The sequence below is a fragment of the Lepidochelys kempii genome, chromosome 22 (assembly GCF_965140265.1).
Source record: "Lepidochelys kempii isolate rLepKem1 chromosome 22, rLepKem1.hap2, whole genome shotgun sequence".
Classification (NCBI taxonomy): Eukaryota; Metazoa; Chordata; order Testudines; family Cheloniidae; genus Lepidochelys; species Lepidochelys kempii.
Genome location: NC_133277.1, coordinates 5029621 through 5051552, shown reverse-complemented (window position 1 = coordinate 5051552; position 21932 = coordinate 5029621). Strand labels below are relative to the sequence as shown.

Sequence of the window (21932 nt, the reverse complement as noted above, 5' to 3'; positions counted from 1 at the left end):
TGAGTCTGCAGCAGAGAACGTTACATTACCTTAACACCTCTTGTGCTGAAGGATTCCAACGCACAGCAATCACTCAGCGGCATCTGAGAGACAGCCACACCTCTGGGGTGGAACACCGCAGGCAGTTTAATTGTGCGAAGCAAGAGTTTAGGATAGGATTCTATCTGGATGGGATTTAATTACCTTCTGGTGAGCTAAATTCCACACAGACAGAATCTACTTCTCTGCCAGGACACACAGCAATTGCTGTAGCACGTCAGAGGCCCGTCTATACTGGAGTCCTGCCTCTGCCTGGCCAGCTGCAAAAAGCCTGAAGTGGACGCTTCTGAAATAGCCAATTTGTAAGGGAAGTTCTTTCCTAACCACTGACAATTACTGGCTGTCCTGCCCTGAAGCAGGAAGGTTTGTATTCTTCGCACCTGCTATGCTGGTTCGAACGACGTTCCAACCTGGTGCAAGCTAGTATGGTTAGGCACTGTACAGCTCAACTTAACTCCCAAGGAAGCCTATGGGGAAAGACACCAGCTGGCTTCTGTGAAAATTAGGTGGAGCTCTGAGTGCAGCTGAGACATTGTTTCCAAACCAGCTATGCTGTAGCCATTCATTGGAGCCCAGAGTTAGCCCTGAATCTAAGCAAAGTCCTTCAGGCAGGTTGCATGGACCATGAGGATAACTGTTCTTGAGTTGTACTGTATGATCCCCTGCCTGGACAGAGCCATCCATTTCCCCATGGATGACAGCTGCCCAGAGGCTGGAAGCTAAAGGATGGAATACTTTAGTGGGAGCAACAGGACTATAGAGTGTAGAAAATGCAGACGAGCTCATTTGCCTAAGCAAACAGTGGGATGTTCACCTGCAAGACTTTCCAAATGCTACTGGTGCAAGCTCTCCCCATGCACAAAAAAGTTAGAGGGGCTGCAAAATAGGAAAGTCACTTAGTTGCATTGCTGTTTGCCACCGGCTCTGCCTCTTCGCAGAAAGTAGCAGCCATGGGCTGTAACCCAGAGGTGATGTGGGAAACCTTTCTAGAGCAAAGGGGAAAAAAATCTCATCTGCTCCATTGCAATTGGCACATGGAGAGTTGCACATGTTTCTCGCAGCCTAAGTTCTACCTGTGATGCTCTCTCCCTGCACAAAATCCCTCCCCCAGCTGCTTTGCAAGCGCACAGAGTTCCCTGCGTTCATTTAGCAGGAGCGAAAATTATTAATCAAGTTTGCTCCTGTAAAATCAGAAATCTTCTCCCATGACAAGACATGGAGCCCGGCGGCCTGGGCTTGTGTCGGATGAAAGCAGCCCATTCTTGGGAGGGGGGAGAAGAAAAAATAACCCGCCTTTTTCATTTTTAACAAGTATTCCCTCTTTCATTGTTACTCCCCCCCAGCCCGTGTAGAAAAGATTTGCTCTGTCAGTCAAGTCCCTGACTGCTGTGGGAGGAGCTTCTGTAGAGGAGGCTGGGATGCTGAGACCGAGGATGGAGCTGCGAGGAGCCAGACAAGCAGAGGCGGCTCAGAACAACTCCATCGCAACCGGCTGCTGAGACTGAAGAGAGGGAGAGAAAGGATTGCAAGCGCTGGAGAAGCTGCAGCCCCCTGATTCCTGCTCGCTCCCCGCTGGCGAAGTCTAAGGAATGAAAGCTTTCCAGGCAGACCTGCTGCTCCTCTGCTTCTTGCTGCTCAGCCAAGGTAGGACACGGCGGTTCCTGAGTTTCAAAGTAGGGTGTGCGGGCAGGTCGGGGATGGTGGCAAGGCAGGGGTGCTGGCTCTCCTGTTGGGGAGATCAGCCAGGTGAGCCCCTGGGTTTGACCAGGAGGGTGCGATCGTATTTGGGAAAAGGTCCTTCGCTGGCAAGTGCATTCCGGAGTTCTGCTCTCTCTCAAGACAGCTCGCCTTAAAAAATGTTTACCATGCAAATGAGTTCTTTCTGCTCCAGCTAAGTTAATTAGCTCCTGTTTGTGTGTAAACACGGCTCTGAACTCCGCTTTTCCCCCACTTCCCCATTAGACCCCAGTGAGGGGTTTGCTTGTTTTGCAAGGTTCGTTCACCTTAGATTGGTGGTTTTGCCTTGTTTCGGTTGGGGCAGAGCGCCTTGACGGGGGGGCTACAGTTGCAAGCGTGTTTTGTGATGGAAAGAGGTGTCTCCGATGAGAGCGTGTGGGTCCCCGTGGTAGGGGTAGGGGGGATTCGGCGCTCCCTTTTGGCCGTATGCCTCCAACGCTGGAGAGAGCCGGGCAGTCTGGAGGAATTTCCCACACAACTTTGATATTGAGCAGCCGTCCCAGGCGTCGGGGAGGGGTGTTATTTCAGAGCTGCGTTGCTGGGGCAAAGCTGTTGGCCGTTACCTGTGGAATACGGAGGGTTTTGCGTAAAGAATTGGAGCTGCTTATGCCCTCTCGGAATGCCAACGCCAAGTGTTAGCTGGGTCACATGAAGGCGTTCATGCAGGACAGGGCGTGAGGTGGTTAAAAGAAACCACCCACGAGTCCATCTGTTGATTACAGGAAGGGTGAAACTTTGGGGGGGGGGAAGAGTGTAGCTTGTAAGGGGTGGCTGTTTCTCCCCCTCCCCAGCCAAACACAGGCTCGTTGTGGTCAGCCCCTGGTTGGAGGCATGACGCTCTACAGCTGTCCACTTGTTGCTTTTTCTTCTGAGCTGTGGGCCAGACCTGTCGCTGGGTGCCCCCAACACCCTGTTACCACTGACAGCGCTAAAGGGGAGAGCCATGTTTGCAATCGAAGGTGCTTCATTCTGCACAAAAGAAACACACTGTGTCTGCCGTGCCAATTTCAGGCAGAACAAATCTGAGCTCTCCTGGCACACTGGGGCAGTGGCAGGTTCAGGTATATGAGCAGTTTGGTAGCCTGGCTTTTCCTTGTAGTGTCTCTTCCCCGGCCCCCTGAGCCTCTCCAATCCCTGCAGATCAAATGGCAGTTTGTTAGCAGAGCTGCAGAAGTTTGCCTTTCGGGTCCAGAAGGGCCTTGCTCCCCCCCCCACACACACACTTCCCAGGCATTGTTTTTAATTAGGACTTTTTAACGAGCCTTGCTGTTTGAAAGCTGCTGTGTAGATCCACATCTTGTCTGTTTGCTGTGTGGTCTAGCTGATCTGCCTCTCTGTGGCAACCTGTTGGGAATGCGCCTCTGGTACCTTGCGTATTCCTGTTGGGTTACATGGCAGCACAGCTAACATGGCACATGGGCTGGTTCCTACTGTAAGAAGGATAAATTCATTGCCATGGAGCTGTTGCTTGCAGTGCTGAGAAATGTGACAGTCAGCAGCCGGGCAGCTAGCCCACTGGTGTGTGTCTTGTTCTATCCCCTCTCCAATCTGTGTGGCTGCTGAGGAAGGGGTAGCGCAGATCCAGGAGCCGAAGTGTATTTCCAGGACACATTGGTGCTTCCCCCACTTGGAATTCCCCATTCTGACTGCAGGGCTGGGCTGGTAGTGCTTATGCACGCCTAGGCACAGTGCCCATTGTGGTGCCGCTGATTTCAGTAGCACATGCACCCATGGTCTTAAGAGTGCCACTCGGGCTGTAGGGCCATACAGTTACCTTATTGACTGATGCAGGTGGTGTGCACCCATAGGGCAGTGACCCCTTGTGCTGGAGGGAGCTCGCAGGCAAATCCCACTTGCCTTACTCACACAAGTAGACCCAGTGAAGTCAGTGAGCCAGACCTACCCATGATATATGCAGCTGCCACTCCAGGGAAGTCAGTGGAGTTGCTTTCACTTACACTAAGAGTGAATTTGGCCCAAATGGATCAGTGTGAATAGCACACACAGGAATAACACACTCCTACTTCTTCAAGTCAGTAACAGCAGATTGGCAAGGATCACATATGTATGATCCAAGAATCATGCATGGAACATTTAACTTAGGCATGGGCCTTACATGAGAATCTCAGATACCTGGAGAAGAATCAGTTAAGGTCACTGGATTTCAGCCCAAGGATTTGTTCTCAGTTGGCCCGTGCATATTTGTGGCAGACTGGTTTGATGCTGTCCCGGGAAATGATGCCGAACAACATTGGGCTTCTGGGATGACCATACAATGTGCTCTAACCAGTGACCATACTTCCCATGGGTTTCACATCCTGGGGGTTGAGCGCATTGCCTTGGGCTGATACGGATTCCCATTATGGCTTCGCTGACCAGAGATCAGTTTGACCTCCCCATTCCCTGCCTGTGCTAGGATTTCACAGTGTGAAGTGTCTCTCTCCTTTACACACTTCTGCTTCCCTGTAGACCCTTTTAAGGCCTCTTAACGGAATAATTTTGAGACTAGCTCTACAAAGCCAGATCTCAAGTAGAGCTCCACATGTAAATGTCCAGTATTTAATCCACTGGGCCCCCACCCCACCCATCCCCTTTCTGCATTGAGAGGGATTACAGAATAATGAAGGAGGATGGTCTCTCCTGTAACTCATTCCTATGCCTTTAAAGTGTCAGAGTGAACTTTTCTTAAGGTATGGGGAGAACAAATCTCCTTCCCATGTTTTTTATTCTCTGATTCCCCAGCAAATGGCCCCAAACCCCTGTCTTCTTGCTCTGAAAGTTGACAACTGCCAATGTTTTGTGTGTAGAGTCTCTTTAGGTTGTTTTTTGGTGTGGTGGTTGGTTGGTTTATTTATTTTTCCTGGTGTTGCTGCTTTTTCTAAGTCGTCAGTACCATAATGCCTGGTGCAACTCAGGATAAAGTCACTGTGAAATTCACCTCCTGGTGGGGGGAGATGTGTTATGCCCTTTGGTGAGAAGAGAATTGACGCTGTCATCCTAAAACATGAAACTCACTATCTTTTTTCTTTTTATCATGTCCAGTTATTTTCCCCTTCACCCAAAGGAGGTGAGGTTGGAAGAAACAAATAGCAACATGGAAGCCCCTTGCCATCTGTCAGATCCAGAGCCATAGGGAAGGTCCAGTGAAGGTGTCTTCATAGCCAAATTCCAAACATGCTCTGCACTCAAGTGGAATTTCACAGTGAGAGCCGATTAATCTTCTGTGTTAAATCCATCCAGGGTGTGTGCCAGGAATCATGGCCTGGTGCAACAAAACATCAACAAACAGGTGGAAGTCTGCAACTTAGCTTTAAAACAAGGCTTGGGTTGGGTTGTGTGGGCTCTCAGAGCCAGACACCATGAAGTGGCTCAGTCATTGTAAAAGAGCATTTATAAATGCATGGGAACCAGCAGTGTGAGCCCTACAATCTCATTATGATCTAACCAACTTCCAAGGAGGGGCTATGGAAAATCACCCCCTCTCCCTGGAGACCAGTCTAGGTGCTGGCACGGGAGTGCTCCTTAGCCACCTTTTCCCATTATTGCCTTGGTGTCCCCCCCCCCCCCTTGGCTTAGTGCCTCCTTTGATGTCATCCCAGTCCACATAGAACAGATGTCTGCTTCTCTTCCATCTCTCGAGTGCCTCCTTAACCCATGCCCCTGTCAGGAAACTTTCCTCTGCAGAAGTGATCTGGCATAGGTGCCACTTGGTTGGAACTCTTGTGCCAGCGTCTTGCGTCTGTTTTACTGTAAGCTCTGTGGGGCATGTCCTTTGGCCAGGTTCTGATCTCAGTTACCCTGGTGTAAATCTAGAGTGACTAGACAGCTGCCAATGAAGTGTCTATCTGGGTGTTTTCAGATCAGAAAATAGCCCTTGCCCTCAAGGATCTGAAGTGCCCTATTTGCCTATGGATCTCTGGCTATCTGTCCTTGGGACGGTAAAGTCCAGGCTCTGTAGGAGCTGTACATAGCTTTTCCCCCTCTGCCTTGCTTTGAAGAGATTGCAGTCCTTGCAAAGGACTCGTTAAAATCAAACCAGGACCCTTTGCCACAGGTCATTTTATTATTTGCAGTGTGTGAACATTAGCGTGACTAGTCGTCAGACCACAGGTGACAAGGGCAATGCAATTGTGAGGTTAAGCTGAGAAGGGAAATCAAGTCAAATCCAGGTACAGCAAGGGGCTGGGAATACCCAGCTGAGGCACTTATCCAATCCTCTACCTGTAATGCTATGATAGAAGAGAACAGAGTCGATGGGTGATGGTGAATGGACCAGAAGCTTGCAGAATGGTGCTGATACAAAAGAAAGGTGAACTTTTGACAGGGTTGTATAAATAGATTTTCATGTAGGGCTGGTGACTTAACCATTCCTCTCTGTACATTGTCTGGGGGGGGACAGGACATCTGGGGTGGTGCATGCAGCATGAACCTTGATGCCACAAATGGGAGAAGATCCAGAGAAGGATCCTTTGCTGAAAAGTTCTGATAACACAAGTTCTGGACTCTATTCATGGTCGTCTTGCCCTGTAGGGAGTTGGGAGAGCCTTTCTCGGGGGCTTGCTGGTATATTCGGTGGTATTCCCCATGCAGGGCAGAGAATTTCCATGCTCCAGAGATGTTTATGGAGAAGTAAAGAGAAATTAATGCATCAGGTCTTGGAGAAAGGGGTGACCTCATAGCCTGTCACCAACACCAAATGAGGAGGGGATTATTTTTCAGTCATTAACAGTGAAACAAGAAGTAACTGCTTACAATGACAGAGGATGGGAAATCCTGCTGATAAGGTACTTCCCCTGGGAGTGCAAGGCAAGACTACATTGGGGGGGAAACGAGAATCAACTCTATTAGAAATGTAAAAGGGCTGCAGCATCATTGCTCTCCTGTGCTTTGTCCAATCCGCTTCTGCATGATTCTGATGACTGGGTTTGCACAAACAAATGGGTAGGTGGTAGAAATTCATCAGTAGGGCCTGCAGTGAGATTCACTAGAGGACCAAAGATGCCTTTTTTAAGCTAGATCTGTACCACCAGCTGCATTCCGTCATAAAAAAGGGTCACTGGCCTTTCATTGAGACCCTCATTACTTTCACAGAGCAAGGGAATTCCAAGTAATGGCTCATGTCTTGAGGCGAATGCTCCATTTGTAACTGGTCTCCCTGTGCTACGGTTAGGCAGAGGTCTCAGGGCACTGTACATGGCACAGTACATCTTACATGGTGCAGTACATCTCAGGCAGGTGTCATTACTTTTGTCTTGTGTTTCCTGGATGCCTCACTGTTACTTTAAAGGGACATCAGTCAGGTAAAATTAGTATAGATAGAAAATCCTGACCTGTGGTACTAACACCTTAGATTAGTAGCTCCCAATCTTTTCCCATATTGCAGCATAAAATATGATCTGGGTTTTTTCTCTCTCCTGTAAAGTCGGGAGGAGTTTGGTTGGGACCTTGAAACCTGCCCACAACCCACAGGTGGAGAGCCCATGTTGTACATTATTAAATCACAAATATTTTTTTAATATCCAATACACTTTTCATCATTGATGGCGCAAGTTTCCTTGTTTGTCTCTGCTTGCACAAATAGAAAACAGGTTAGTCAGTTTCACTTTTTGTTTTATTGTCTCTTACATTTGGCTTATCATGCGCTTGCCTGATGCTGCAGTGTTTGGATTGAAAAGTCTGCAGGGGAACGGCTATGAGATCATCTCTGTTGGATGTAGGCTTTACCAGACCTACGCTGTTTCCAATTTGATCCAACAGTGTCCATTTAAAGATGATCAGCAAAGTGACATTACCAACCCCAAAAGCAGAGCAGGGAGAGCTGTCTAAAGAACTCCTGGTTCCATAGTTATGTGAGGGATGGATCTGCCTCTTACTGTACAGCATTAGTCAAAATTTAAAACACGCTTTTTGTACACCGTTTAGCAGCTGATTGTGCACTTGCTGGCTCTCTTTAAATGTCACGGTATTAGTGGGAGGTAGAAGATTTGTATAGTTAGATTCAGCCACCAGCTCTATGATAAGATCTCATCTTAATTTGTTCATTCAGCACCCCCACATAAGAAGAAAACTACAGCAGTAACCCCAAAGCCTGCTGTAGCTGTAGAATATTGTAGTACTTGCTTTTAAAAGGGCATTCACATAACTGCCATTCATTAACACTAATGTGACCCAATCAGGTCTTCAGCTGAGAATAGTAGATGCCTCAGTGTATGGAGTAACTGGGAACTGTGTTCCGTGGAGTATGCTCACACAATGGATAATTAAGCACTGCATGCAAGGAAAACTTTGGTAGGCTGGGTTTATTGCAGTATTTTTCTATACAGTAAAGGGAAGATTCATCCCTTGCATCACTGCATTGAAGTTAATGGAACCACACTAAGGATTGATTTGGCCTGATGCTTTAGTGGCTGAAAATTCCACTTATTGTGTGGGGTGAATTCCATTAAATAACGCTGTGGTCCTGTTTGAGGATATACAAATATCCTGCAGGAATGGAGTGTTCAGGGTCTGGAATTCATACAGAAGGGCATGAGGGATCTTAATAACTACAGTCTAAAAATACAGACTAAAAAATTCTTTCCTAACTGGTGGCCTTTCTCATGGGTACTCTCAGGTGGGAGGGGATCAAAGCTTTGTGCCATGGAACCAAGATGATGATTCTTCCATGAAGAAGGAAGTGAGTGTGAACTGGTGAAAAGTTGTAAGGCTCTTCTGTCCACCCCTGCTGTTCTGGGCACATACCCTTCCATTTTCATCATTAACTCAACATTGCTTAACTCCTGAAAAGAGATCAAAAGTGAAGGGCCTGGATTCTTTCCATTTCTTTTTTTCTCTCCAGTGGTATAAATGAGTATTCAGGCAGTATGCTGCCAGGAGTCAGTAAATGTCAATATTGGGTAAGTGTTTCCTTTATATCACTGCAATTTAGCATAAGCTGCTTGGAAACAAATGTCTCCCATAAGCATGCGATGTTTCCGTAAGTACACAGTCAACAGTACTATGAGGATTAAATAAATGTCAGCACCACTTGTATACTCAGTAAGAAGTTAAGACAGCTGAACTCGCATAATGGCCAGCCTGGGTATTGCAGTGGTGGGATTACTTTGCTACTTGTGATTTCCTGCAGCAAGAGGGCAGCTGGAAGTAGCCATTTTTGAGGAGTGGGGGGAGCCATCCGGCTTTTCAGAAGGGTGCAACAAAAGGTGATGGGGACTCAAAATTGCACTTGGGAGGCTGATCACTCACCAGTCTGGCAGGCTGTAAATCATTTCAGGAGGTGGCCAAAGAAAAGCAGCTAGATTTTGCTGTGAAAATGGCACTTTTCTTCTCCCCTCCTCCCCCCCCCCAAATTGCCAAGTGGATGAAACTCAAGGATTTGCTCTTTCCCCTGTGGGAGTATTCTTGACATACACATTCAGTTCTACACCAGCAAGGACAAAGCTTTCACCCTGGTCATAAATATGCTGCCAAAATGCTGCCTCTTGGGACGTTCCTGTCCCCCACTTAGTTGAGAGGGACTAAGAGTTGGTGTGACCTGCACTGGCCTAAAATATGACCAGTTGGTGCCATCTCTTTGTAGGTGGTGCTACAGGCTGATCCACTCCAGCCTTATATTGCTAGCTGGGCTGTGGCTAGTGATTTCGCCACAGGCTGGCTGGTGGATTATAAATCTAGTCTTCCAAGGAGGATGGGCTGAGGCCTATTGTGTGGTCGCTAGCACAGCAGATGTCACCGGACCAAGCTATTATAGTTTGGATAGGAGACCAGGTGAAAAGCCAGTTGCGCTGTGAACACTGATGTACAAGGCTCGCAGAGTGCTAGCCTGCACCAGGACCTGCTGGTGAACTCAAGTGAGCAATTCCTGTTCTTTACCAGGTCCAAGTGAGCAAGGCTTGGGCAGCACTTACTTCTGGATAACAGTGTGCAAGACAGGAGCGGCCTTTGGGCTCCTCGGGGGTTGCCTTTGCAGCCCCCTATTGTAAGGAGCTATCCCCTTATCTTAGGGGTTGGGTTACATTCACTGGATGGGAGGATGGCTGTGGGTGTGGGGGGAGGGTGAGGTACAAAGAGCTAGGCTGTCTCGTGAGAGTCTAATTCCTTTAGGCATATGGCTGTCCTGCTTTTGGGCTGCAGAGAAAGGAGGGTAGGGGATAAAAATGCATCGGAGAGAGCATTTGAGCAGATATCTCTAAGGGGAGGCAATAAGGGAGGGAAAGGCATGGAGTGAAGCACCAAAGGAAGGATTGGTGTTCAGGAGATTCCAGGTTTCTCTAAGGATAACTCTAAAGATACAGCTGCACAGCGGCTAGGAAACTATAGTGCAAATTGAGAACAGAGCTGTATTGAGGGTGGGGGAGCAGGTGGCCTGCCTGGTGTAGAGTGATCTGGTACAAGGAGAGCGGGAGTGAAGAGGTCAGAGAGCCGATGTCCTTAGATGTAGGTGAAAGGGACGGCTGAGAAGGTTACGAACCATTGATTGCTTTGGGGCAGAAGCCAGACGCCCTGGCTGCTCTTAGAGTGGCCAGGTGGCATACATCTTGGAGGCTTCCTGTTTGCATTGAAAGCTCATCGGCTGCTGTCCTCTTATGTGGTGATTTGGCAGCTGCTGCTGATAGTGCCAGGCTGGGTCAGTGGAGGAGCAGAGGAACTGAACCAAGTCCAGAGCAGCCCAGAGGTCCTTGAAATCTGTCATCCCGATCCTTCAGAGAAAGGTGTGACGCATGTGGGGCCTTTCCCCTTAGCCCTCCAGACTTATACCCCATAGTACAAAGTCTGATGATCCTGTATTAGCTTTAGTAGTTACAACCGTTCGTTAATGAACATAAATCCTCCTGAAGCTTTGCCTAGGATACTAGAACTTATGGGGGATCCCTGTCTTTCAGCGTTGTAAATCAGGAGTCGGACCACCAAATCCAGTTGTGACATGAAAGTGATTCACAGATATCCGAATCAAGTTGTTTGTTGCTTTGTGTTGAACATATATTTGGTGGCAGAGTCCAGTCGAAAGATCCAAAAATCTGGCTCTGGATCCAGGCTCCCCAAAAGCAGCTGAGATGTAGGGCTTTCCCCTGGCTTCTCTCTGCTGTTGTGCAATATGAATGAGATGGGCCTGCAGTGATAAAGTGTACATACAGACAGATGCTGGAGGGGAGACTGTATCCCTGAGCTGGCTTTCAGCTGCTTGAATAGAAGCTTCTCTGTACCAAGCAGGTGTGGGGCTAGGAGATCCCATATGTGTCTCCTTTGAGGGGGAGGTTCTAAAACCAGGCCAATAAATTAAGATGACATTTGACAGACACCTAGAGCCCAATCCCCACTCCTAGGCTGCCTGTGCAGGAAGAACCCATCACAGCTGCTTGCTGTGGCTCACTTTGCATCTCCGTCAGTCACCCAGCAATGTCACCAGCCGCTGCATCTTGGTCAGTATGTGGCAGGCCGTGTCTCAGCCATGAGCTGGAGAAAAATCACAGAGCAAGGTGTGGGATTGGTCTTGACATCTTTGCATTCCCAAAGTTGCAAAACCGCTTCTCTCTCTCTCCCTAACTGGAAAGGAGCTGCCTGTAGTCTTGGCTTCGCCTGCATCCTCCCAGCGGCACAGAAATTGCTACAGACAAAATCCACAGATGTCAGATGAGAGAGCCCTGTCAGGATAGCTAACTCCCCTCTTCTCCTACCTCTGGGGTTGTTCCCCTGCAGTGCCAGTCTAGTGACTGTCCTCTCCAGTCCTAGCTGACTCCAGCAGCGTATCCTGATTGGGGTCCCATCGGTCACTGTCAGGGCATTTGTCGCCGATTCAGACAGTGAAAGATTCTATCTGACTTATCTCACCTGGCTGAGCTAATGCATTTGCGATGCTAAGAAAAGAGCCTGTAGATTTTGGGAGGAGGGTTTAAAAATTAAAACCACAGACAGAGGCGTGTGTGTGGGTAAAAATACCCAGGTATTTCGAATATTAAACCAGGTCATCTGGCAGAGGCTGAGAGCTGCAGCTCCTCCTCGCTTTTAAATTCAGCCTGGTGGTGGCAGCAGCAGCGCTTGCATGGAGGAGAGCCATCCTGCCGGTACAGGGCTCCCTGGGAGAGGCAGGAGCAAGCTCACTGTGGTCCCTTTGGGCTCACAGCTGGCGTGCTAGGGTTCTGACTCTCCTGAAGGCTGAGAACATAGCTGGAGTCTTGCGGGGGGTTGGGGGGAGGGGGGAGATGTTGGTGCTTAACCCCATGTGCGGCTCTGTGCTGTAGAGAGAGGTGATCTTAGACAGGATATTGGGGAGGGAGGAATCTGAGCTCCCCCATGTTTATAAAGGAGCTGCTGCATGCTGGGAATTCATTTGTGAGTTGTATGCAGGGTACTTTTGGCTAGATTTCCCACCCTGAGTCAAGGTCAGCAAGGTCCAGCGCTGTTCCCAACGGAGGGGTGGAGAGGGGCAGACTCCAGTGTAACCCCTATTGGCGGAGCAAAGGGGAAGCAAGACCTGGCTGGGTCAGGGGGTTGCTGTGCAGCAGATGAGTCATGGCCTTGCTGAATAAGGAGCTGGGGAAGGTGGGGGAACACAGTCCATGCTGTTCCTAGACTACGAATTCCTGGTGACTAGTGATGAATATGCCTGAGTCTCCTGGTGAAGGGGAGGGAGGTAGAGAGCGAGCAGCATGTGTCTGAGGGGAGCACAGTAACCTTCAGCAGCTCACAAAACAAGCTGGCATCGCTGGCCAGCGGTGCCTGGTGGGTTGTTGTTTTTCTTGTTTTTCTTCCTCCTTCATGTGCTAATCCCAGAGTGTGATTTAATGCTTTTCTGCCCTGCTCCTGGCTGTGTCTTTAATAAGCTGGGAGCAGCCAGTCCAGTCTATTCTCCCCCCCTCCCCCCCACCCGCCTTTACGTGTTGAAGAAGCAGAATAAACAGATGCTAAAATTAGGCTCTGTTGTTCACAGCACTTTGTCCTCCTGATAGCAAAGTCTGTTGCTGCCTGGGCATGCTTCGGTCTGTGTGCAGGGAGAGTTTGGGGAATTATACAGCGGTGGGTGTGTCTGAAATTAGCACATTAAATTTTGAACTGAAATGCCCGCTTCTTCGAGTGCTTGCTCATATCGATTCCAATTAGGTTTGCACTTGCTGCGTGCACGATCATTGGAGAACTTTTACCCTAGCAACACCTGGTGGGTCGGCTGTGGAGCCCCCTGGAGTGGCGCTTTCAGGGTGCTAGATATATACCCAAGCCGACCCAGCGCCCCCTCAGTTCCTTCTTACTGCCCGTGATGGTCATTGGAACTGTGGAGCTCGGCTTTGCTGCTCTCCAGTCTCCTTAGCGATACTGTCTTCGTAGTTTAATTGTTGTAGTTGTTGTAGTAGTGTATATAGTTATAGTAGTGGGTTAGAAGGGGTCTCCTCCCCGCCTGCTGCTTGGGCTCATGCCCAAGGCTCCGGGCTTTAAACCTTGTTCGTCCTGTGCTAAGCCCATGCCAACGGGCGACCCCCACGACTTCTGCCTGAAGTGTCTGGGGGAAACCCACCAGGCGGACAAGTGCAAAATTTGCAAGGGATTTCGGCCCCAGACCAAGAAGGAGCGGGACTTTAGATTAAAACAGCTCCTGATGGAGTCGGCTCTTAGCCCGGATTCCCCCAGCGGCACGCCAAGACCCAGCGCAGAGCGCCTTGGTGCACGGTGCCCTGGCGGCAGCAGTAGGTACTGCACCGTGATTGGACTCCGGCAGAGACCCACAGCACCGAAGTTCACCGGCACTGTTCTCATTCGCCTGGCCAAAAGCGGCCCCGCGGGCCAGAGATTGCTGAGGCGGAGCAGCTGTCTCCAGCGCCCCTAGGACCACCCTTGGAGTTGTGTCCAGTAGCGGAGCAACCAGGGGTTCAAGCGCTGACATCGGCACCACTGACTCTGGCACCGAGGGAAGAGTGGTTGAGTCCAGCGTGCATGGGCTCCCTGACTCGTAGTGTGGTCCAGCCCCGGCTCCCATCAATGCTGGATAGCTTTCTGGTGGCAAGGGACCTCACTGCGATGACATAGTCGACATCACCGCAAACTGTGGCACTGGCTCCTGTTCGTGCGGTACCGTTCCGGGGCAAACCATCCCTGATCCGGCCGTCGGCTCCTGAGTTGGAACCACGGCACCGGTCCTGTTCTCTGATCTGTTCGCGCTCCCAATGCCATTCACAGTCCTGGCGCCGGTCGTACTCATGGCGCCGTTCCGACTCTTGGGGCCAGTCAGACTCCCGGCACTGCTCACGGCACTGCTCTACATGTCAGTCACTGTCCTGGAGCAGATCTCAGTGCAGCTCTTGGAGACGGTCATCATCGCGGTCAAGATCCGGATCGCGGTTCCAGTCCAGACCTCAACACCGGTCTTGGTCCCGGCACCGCACCCCAGCGTTGTGGTGCTGCTCCCCGTAGTCACATCACCAATCCCCGGCGGCCCAGTACCGGTCTCCACCGCGTCCGGGTGACTCGACGCAGACACGGTCAGCACCGCCTTGGCCTTCGTGATCTGCCTTGCATTTGTCACAGTCCAACGCAGGCTCATGACCCAGCCACACAGCTCATAGCCACGGCGAGGATGATGCTGCCCACTATCAAGAGGAAGGCCATGATCCCGTCCAAGGGTCTGTCCAATGGCCCTTTTGGACACCGTGGGCTTACCACCAAGCCCAGGGTGCCCCATCTGAGGCCTCCTGCTCAACCCACTCAGAGCCTCAGGTGCCAGAGGCCACCATAAGCCGTCCTGCTCTGGGGGGCATGGAAACCACAGCCCCAACTCCGGGGCAGGGTCCAGACTCCAGAGTCGTGGACCCCGGATGACAAGACCCGGCCCAGCAGGAAATACAACTGGACCCTGTGGTCTCGTCCTCATCCTCCCCAGACGAGGCAGTGGCTGGGACAACGGTCTCGGGTTCCCCTCCAATAGACCTCCATGCCCACCAGGACCTCCTGCGTAGGGTGGCACAGAACATGAACCTCCAAGTGGAGGAGGTGGTGGACATCTTGTCAGCGGAGGCCCCGTCTCAAGTGGCTTTACCACTCATTCGCACCATACAGACCACGGTCAGAACAATCTCTGGCAAACACCTGCATCCATCCCTCCAACTGCTAAAGGGGTGGAGAGGAAATATATTGTCCCCTCCAAAGATTGAGTACCTCTATACTCACCCTCAGCCACGTTCACTAGTGGTGGCCTCGGTGATCGAGAGGGAGCGGCATGGGCAACAGGCTCCGGTGTCCAAGTTGAAAGATGCCAGGCGTCTCAATTTGTTTCGGGTGCAAGATCTATTCCTCAGTGGGGCTGCAGCTCAGAATCATGAACCAGCAGGAGCTCCTGAGCCGCTATGACTAGAACTCATGGAACTCCATGTTAAAATTCAAGGAGCTAGTACCTCCGGAGTCCAGAGATGAGTTTGGGCCCTGGTAGAGGAGGGAGAAAAGGCGGCCAGGACCTCCTTACAGGCCTCATTAGATGCTGCGGACTCCGCTGCCCGGACCCTTGCGTTGGGAATAGCTGTGAGGCGCATATCTTGGCTACAGGTGTCCGGCCTGCTGTCAGAACTGCAGCAAACCGTACAGGACCTTCCCTTTGAAGGACAAGTCCTGTTTTCGGATAAGACTGATTCCAGGCTCCAAAGCCTTAAAGATTCTAGGGCCATAATTTGCTCCCTGGGGATGCACACACCGGTCATGCAACTGAGGACCTTCAAACCCCAGCTTCAACGATCCTTTTACCCTCCTCGGCCAAGGCAGGACTTTTATAGGAGACGTGGGCGAGGTGGCAGGAAGAAGTCCACCAGCCAGGGCAGAACCAAGGCCCAGCTAAACCTCCGGTGAGGAGCAAACAGAACTTTTGAAGGTGCGCCTGAGGACAGCATACCAGACATCAGTCAGGATCCTTCCCCACCAATCTGGAATCGTTTATCCCGTTTCCACCGTGTGTGGTCACTCATAACTACGGACCGTTGCGTTCTTCACACAGTGGAAAAGGGATATTCTCTCCAATTTTCTTTCTCCCCACCCTCCCTCTTCAGGGACCCTTCTAACGAGCAACTCCTTATGCAGGAAGTGCAGACGCTCCTAACCATGGGAGCGATCAAGGAGGTTCCAAGGGAATTAAGGGGCAGGGGTTTTTACTCCCGTTACTTTCTAGTCCCCAAAGCAAAAGGTGGACTTAACAAATTCGTGGTAAAGTTGAAGTTTCGCATGGTGTCCTTGGGGAGCATCATACCTATCCTGGAAACTGGTACGCTGCCCTTGACACGAAGGATGCGTATTTCCACATAATGATTCATCCGACGCACAGATGTTTCCTTCGCTTTGTGGTCAACCGTGAACACTATCAGTTCATGATCCTTCCTTTTGGTCTTTTTACGGCCCCCCGGGTATTTACCAAATGTATGGCTGTCGTGGCAGCCTTCCTCCGTCGGCAGCTAATCCAAGTATTCCCGTATCTCAGTGATTGGCTTATCCGAGGTCGCACCAGGGAACAGGTGCAGTCCCACATCCAAGCAACCATGGCCAATGTTTAGTCGATTAGGCCTCCTCCTCAACGTGGAAAAGTCGGCTCTGGATCCAAACCAGAGAATAGAGTTCATTGGGGCAGTCTTAGATTCCAGGCTTGCCCAAGTTCTTTTACTGGATGCCCACTTCCAGTCTTTTGCGAGTCTCATCCGGAGCCTCCAAAGTTTTCGTACCTCAATGGCAAGGATGTACTTAAGCCTTCTGGGGCACATGACCTCCTGCAAGTACGTGACCAGGCATGCCAGACTGCAGCACCGCCCATTTCAGACCTGGCTGACAACCGTCTATCGTCCAAGTTGAGACAGCCTAAACATGGTGGTCCCAGAAATGGTCTTAGCCTCTCTCCGCTGGTGGTTAGACCCCAGGGCAGTATGCGAAGGAGTCCCATTCCATACTCCTCAACCCTCATTGTCTTTAGTCACAGACACATCATCCCTAGGATGGGACGCCGAGTCTGTGGACCACAGCCTAACTCTCTCTGTACATCAACATACGGGAGCTGATGGCGGTGCACCTGGCGTGTCAAGCATTCCGGGAGCATCTACATGGCCGTTACGTGGCGGTCCTCACAGACAACACCACAGCCATGTTCTACATCAACAAGCAAGTGGGAGCTCGCTCGTCCCCACTTTGTTGGGAAGCTATTCACCTGTGGGAGTTTTGTATTACCCACTCCATCCACCTGGTGGCGTCCTTTCTCCCGGGGGTCCAGAACACACTGGCAGACCACCTCAGCAGTTCCTTCCAGTCCCACGAGTGGTCAATCCGTCCCGATGTCATCCACTCCATTTTCCAGAGGTGGGGGTTTTCCCAGGTTGACCTGTTTGTCTCGCGCAGCAATCGGAAGTGCCAGATATTTTGCTCTCTCCAGGGACGCTCCCCGGGTTCTCTCACAGATCCCTTCCTACAAGGGCCAGTTGTTCTATGCCTTCCCTCCATTCTCGCTGGTTCACAAAGTCCTACTCAAGGTGCGCAGGGACAGAACATGTCTGATCCTGGTCGCCCCCTGGTACACCACACTATTGGAGATATCGGTAGATGCCCCGATTCCACTCCTGCTTTGGCCGGACCTGATCTCCCAAGACCACGGCCACCTCTGTCACCCTGACCTGCAATCCCTCCACCTCATGGCATGGATGCTGCGTGGCTAAGTCACTCGGATCGTCTCTGCTCCCATCCGGTGCAGCAGGTTCTGCTAGGTAACAGGAAGCTCTCCACTCGAGCCACGTACCTGGCCAAATGGAAGCGTTTCTCCTGCTGGTGTGCTCAACGCGGCACACCCCCTCTGCAAGTGTCCGTGCCTCTCATCTTGGACTATCTCCTATCCCTAAAACAGCAAGGTCTGGCAATATCATCTGAGTGCACCTGGCAGCCATCTCGCCTTTTCGCCCAGGAGAAAATGGACACTCTGTCTTCTCCAGCCCTATGGTCGGTAGATTTCTTAAGGGCCTGGACCATCTCTATCCACAGATGCGGCAACTGGTCCCCATGTAGGACCTAAACCTGGTCCTCTTCAGACTTACGGGGGCCCCATTTGAGCCGATGGCCACCTGCTCACTTCTGTACCTCTCTTGGAAGACAGCCTTCCTCGTGGCTATCACTTCAGCAAGGCACATATCTGAGATCAGAGCCCTCACTTCAGAACCACCTTACACGGTCTTCCATAAGGACAAGATGCAGCTATGCCCTCACCCAGCTTTCTTTCCCAAGGTGGTATCAACTTTTCATGTCAACCAGGCCATTTTCCTCCCGGTCTTTTATCTGAAGCCACATGCTACTTGATGAGAGCAATGACTGCACTCTCTTGACGTTCATAGGGCCCTTGCCTCCTATATTGAGCATACAAAGCCATTCAGGAAAACAACCCAGCTCTTCGTCGCCGTGGCCAACCGGATGAAAGGCCTCCCGGTCTCTTCACAGCGCATCTCTGCTCGGATCATGTCCTGTATCCATGTTTGCTACGACCTGGCCGGCATCCCAGCCAAGCCCCTCACTGCCCATTCCACAAGGGCTTAAGCCTTGTTGGCAGCTTTCCTGGTGCAGGTTCCAATACAGGAGATCTGTAGAGCTGCCACTTGGTCTTCAGTGCATACTTTTGCCTCTCACTATGCAATAGTCCAGCAATCCGGAGACGATGCGGCATTTGGTTCAGCAGTGCTGCACTCAGCGATATTTCACTCTGACCCCACCGCCTAGGTAAGTCTTGGGAGTTACCTAATTGGAATCGATATGAGCAAGCACTCGAAGAAAAGACGGTTACTCACCTTTGTAACTGTTGTTTTTGATATGTGCTGCTTATATCCATTCTAAACCCGCCCTCCTTCCCCTCTTTCGGAGTAGCCAGCAAGAAGGAACTGAGGGGGTGCTGGGTCAGCTGGGGTATATATCTAGCGCCATGAAGGCGCCACTCCAGGGGGCTCCTCAGCTGACCCACCGGGTGTTGCTAGGGTAAAAATTCTCCGACAATCATGCATGCGGCGCGCGCGCACACCTAATTGGAATGGATATGAGCAACATATCTCGAATAACAACAGTTACAAAGGTGAGTAACCTTTTTTTCCATTTGGTAGATCAGGTGCTTTTGGTGACTTTCTTGCGGGGGTAGAGGGAGCACCCTTCCTTTTATATTTAATATTTTTTTAATAGTGAAAAGCGCCAGACAGCCTTAAACGTGGAATTCCTTGATCCGCAACTGGGGAATTGGCTTCCCCTGCCAGTGTGCCTCAGCAGGGACCTATGGGGAAATGCTCCCTACAATGGAAGGGAAACCGTCTCTATGGCTCACTCTGTCCTCGGGCCCTTTTTCTGCAGACGTTCATGTTGCCGACCCAGTGACTTCAAATGCTGATGGTGCATACAGTTAAACATGAGCATAAGTTTTTGCAGGATTGGGGCCTTGGCCTCTTTGAAGAAATGTCCCCCAAAGGGGGCTAATCAAGATGGTAGATACATACGTGCGCTCCCTTGTAGGCTCAAGTAGCGCGGAGGCCTGGTGCTCCTGTCCCAATGCACAGGGACAAATTTCAACCCAGCTGGTCATCAGTGGTTGATCTATCATTCCTTGTGCTGCAAATACCAAATGTGAATCTCTAACAAGAATACATCAATGGCTGGGGCTGCGGCAGTAGATCCCTCGAAGGATGTACGTTCCTCTCCCCTTAGAGAGAGGTTGAGCTGTTATTGGCAGATCTGTGTCAGGGATGTAGATATTCTGCGTTCCTGGGAGGAAGCTTTCCCAGAGATCAGAAACATCCTTTCTGTCGCTGCTTTGATCGTAAAAATGTCATGAGATGCCACAGTTCTGTGATGATTAACTCTAGGCTGGATGCGAGGTAGGGATGGGTTGTGTTAACCTGCATGCTTTTTCCTCTTGTTTGAGCATCTATCTTCCATGCCAGAAATCGTGTCTGCAGATTCCTCTCTCTTTCTGGTCATGCTTAAAATGATAACATTGGTTTAAGATATACACTTATGATAAACTAGGAAACTTGGGGTCCTTTGAAATCTTCAGAGCCCTGTTCGATCAGATCGGTCAGCTAGAAAGGAAAATAGCTAGGCGTTTAGGTCTCGGAATTTAAGACATACAGTTCTTCCTAAACACAGTCCCTTGTAAATTCACCATCTTCTCCTATTTCAGCAGGAGGCTCGGACCATAAGAAGGTGGGAGGCACTTGCTATGTTTGCTCTCTCTCTCTTTGCCGTATCTCCGTACCATTTTTGACCTCCCGAATGCTCATGCTTTGGGTTGTCCCCCCCTCCATAATGGAATCAGACCAGAGGGAAAATCTCACCCAAACAAAATGGATTTGGAAAAGGGGGAAAAAGCAAGATAAACTTATACTACGGATAGGAAAAATGAGAGTCTGCATACATCTACCAAATAGCTGGACGCCTTTGTTCTTGCCTTTGCAATGGAGATCATAGCAGCCTTTCAGCTGGGAAATGGATTTCCACAGGCAGCTTATTCATCCCTGTGGCTTGAGTTTTTTCCAAGCTCACTGGAAACTTCCCAAAATGGAAATAAGGCCAAATCCCATTGTACTGTGACCTTGGACAAGTGACTTGTGACCACACCTGGTGGGGAAAATGAATTTCCTTCCAGGGGAAATTTCAGCAGTTTGAAATGGACCAGAATCATAGAATATCAGGGTTGGAAGGGACCTCAGGAAGTCATCTAGTCCAACCCCCTGCTCAAAGCAGGACCGATCCCCAATTAAATCATCCCAGCCAGGGCTTTGTCAAGCCTGACCTTAAAAACTTCTACAGAAGGAGATTCCACCACTTCCCTAGATAATGCATTCCAGTGTTTCACCACCCTCCTAGTGAAAAAGTTTTTCCTAATATCCAACCTAAATCTCCCCCACTGCAACTTGAGACCATTACTCCTTGTCCTGTCATCCGCTACCACTGAGAATAGTCTAGATCCATCCTCTTTGGAACCCCCTTTCAGGTAGTTGAAAGCAGCTATCAAATCCCCCCTCATTCTTCTTTTCTGTAGACTAAACAATCCCAGTTCCCTCAGCCTCTCCTCATAACTCATGTGTTCCAGTCCCCTAATCATTTTTGTTGCCCTCCGCTGGACTCTCTCCAATTTTTCCACATCCTTCTTGTAGTGTGGGGCCCAAAACTGGACACAGTACTCCAGATGAGGCCTCACCAATGCCGAATAGAGGGGAACGATCACGTCCCTTGATCTGCTGGCAATGCCCCTACTTATACACCCCAAAATGCCATTGGCCTTCTTGGCAACAAGGGCACACTGTTGACTCATATCTAGCTTCTTATCCACTATAACCCCTAGGTCCTTTTCTGCAGAACTGCTGCCTAGCCATTCGGTCCCTAGTCTGTAGCGGTGCATGGGATTCTTCCGTCCTAAGTGCAGGACTCTGCACTTGTCCTTGTTGAACCTCATCAGATTTCTTTTGGCCCAATCCTCCAATTTGTCTGGGGCCCTCTGTATCCTATCCCTACCCTCCAGCGTATCTACCACTCCTCCCAGTTTAGTGTCGTCTGCAAACTTGCTGAGGGTGCAATCCAAACCATCCTCCAGATCATTTATGAAGATACTGAACAAAACCGGCTCCAGGACCGACCCTTGGGGCACTCCGCTTGATACTGGCTGCCAACTAGACATGGATCCATTGATCACTACCCGTTGAGCCCGACAATCTAGCCAACTTTCTACCCACCTTATAGTGCATTCATCCAGCCCGTACTTCTTTAACTTGCTGGCAAGAATACTGTAGGAGACCGTGTCAAAAGCTTTGCTAAAGTCAAGGAACAACACGTCCACTGCTTTCCAGTTATCTCGTCATAGAAGGCAATTAGATTAGTCAGGCATGACTTGCCCTTGGTGAGTCCATGCTGACTGTTCCTGATCACTTTCCTCTCATTTAAGTACTTCAGAATTGATTCCTTGAGGACCTGCTCCATGATTTTTCCAGGGACTGAGGTGAGGCTGACTGGCTTGTAGTTCCCAGGATCCTCCTCCTTCCCTTTTTTAAAGATGGGCACTACATTAGCCTTTTTCCAGTCGTCCAGGACTTCCCCAGATCGCCATGAGTTTTCAAAGATAATGGACAATGGCTCCGCAATCACATCCGCCAACTCCTTTAGCATTCTCGGATGCAACGCATCTGGCCCCATGG

At 50.2% G+C, this 21932-nt stretch overlaps 1 protein-coding gene across 3 annotated transcripts in view; it reads left to right on the top strand.

The window, feature by feature from the left end:
* The first annotated feature begins 1460 nt into the window (after nucleotides 1-1460).
* KIRREL3 (kirre like nephrin family adhesion molecule 3) overlaps nucleotides 1461-21932 on the top strand; it is a 727360-nt gene continuing 706888 nt past the window's right edge. For all 3 annotated transcript variants that reach the window (XM_073320929.1, XM_073320928.1, XM_073320926.1), the window contains exon 1: nucleotides 1461-1683. In XM_073320929.1, coding sequence (XP_073177030.1) covers nucleotides 1629-1683 — 55 coding nt within the window. In that variant the 5' untranslated portion in view covers nucleotides 1461-1628. The remainder of the gene's footprint in view (nucleotides 1684-21932) is intronic.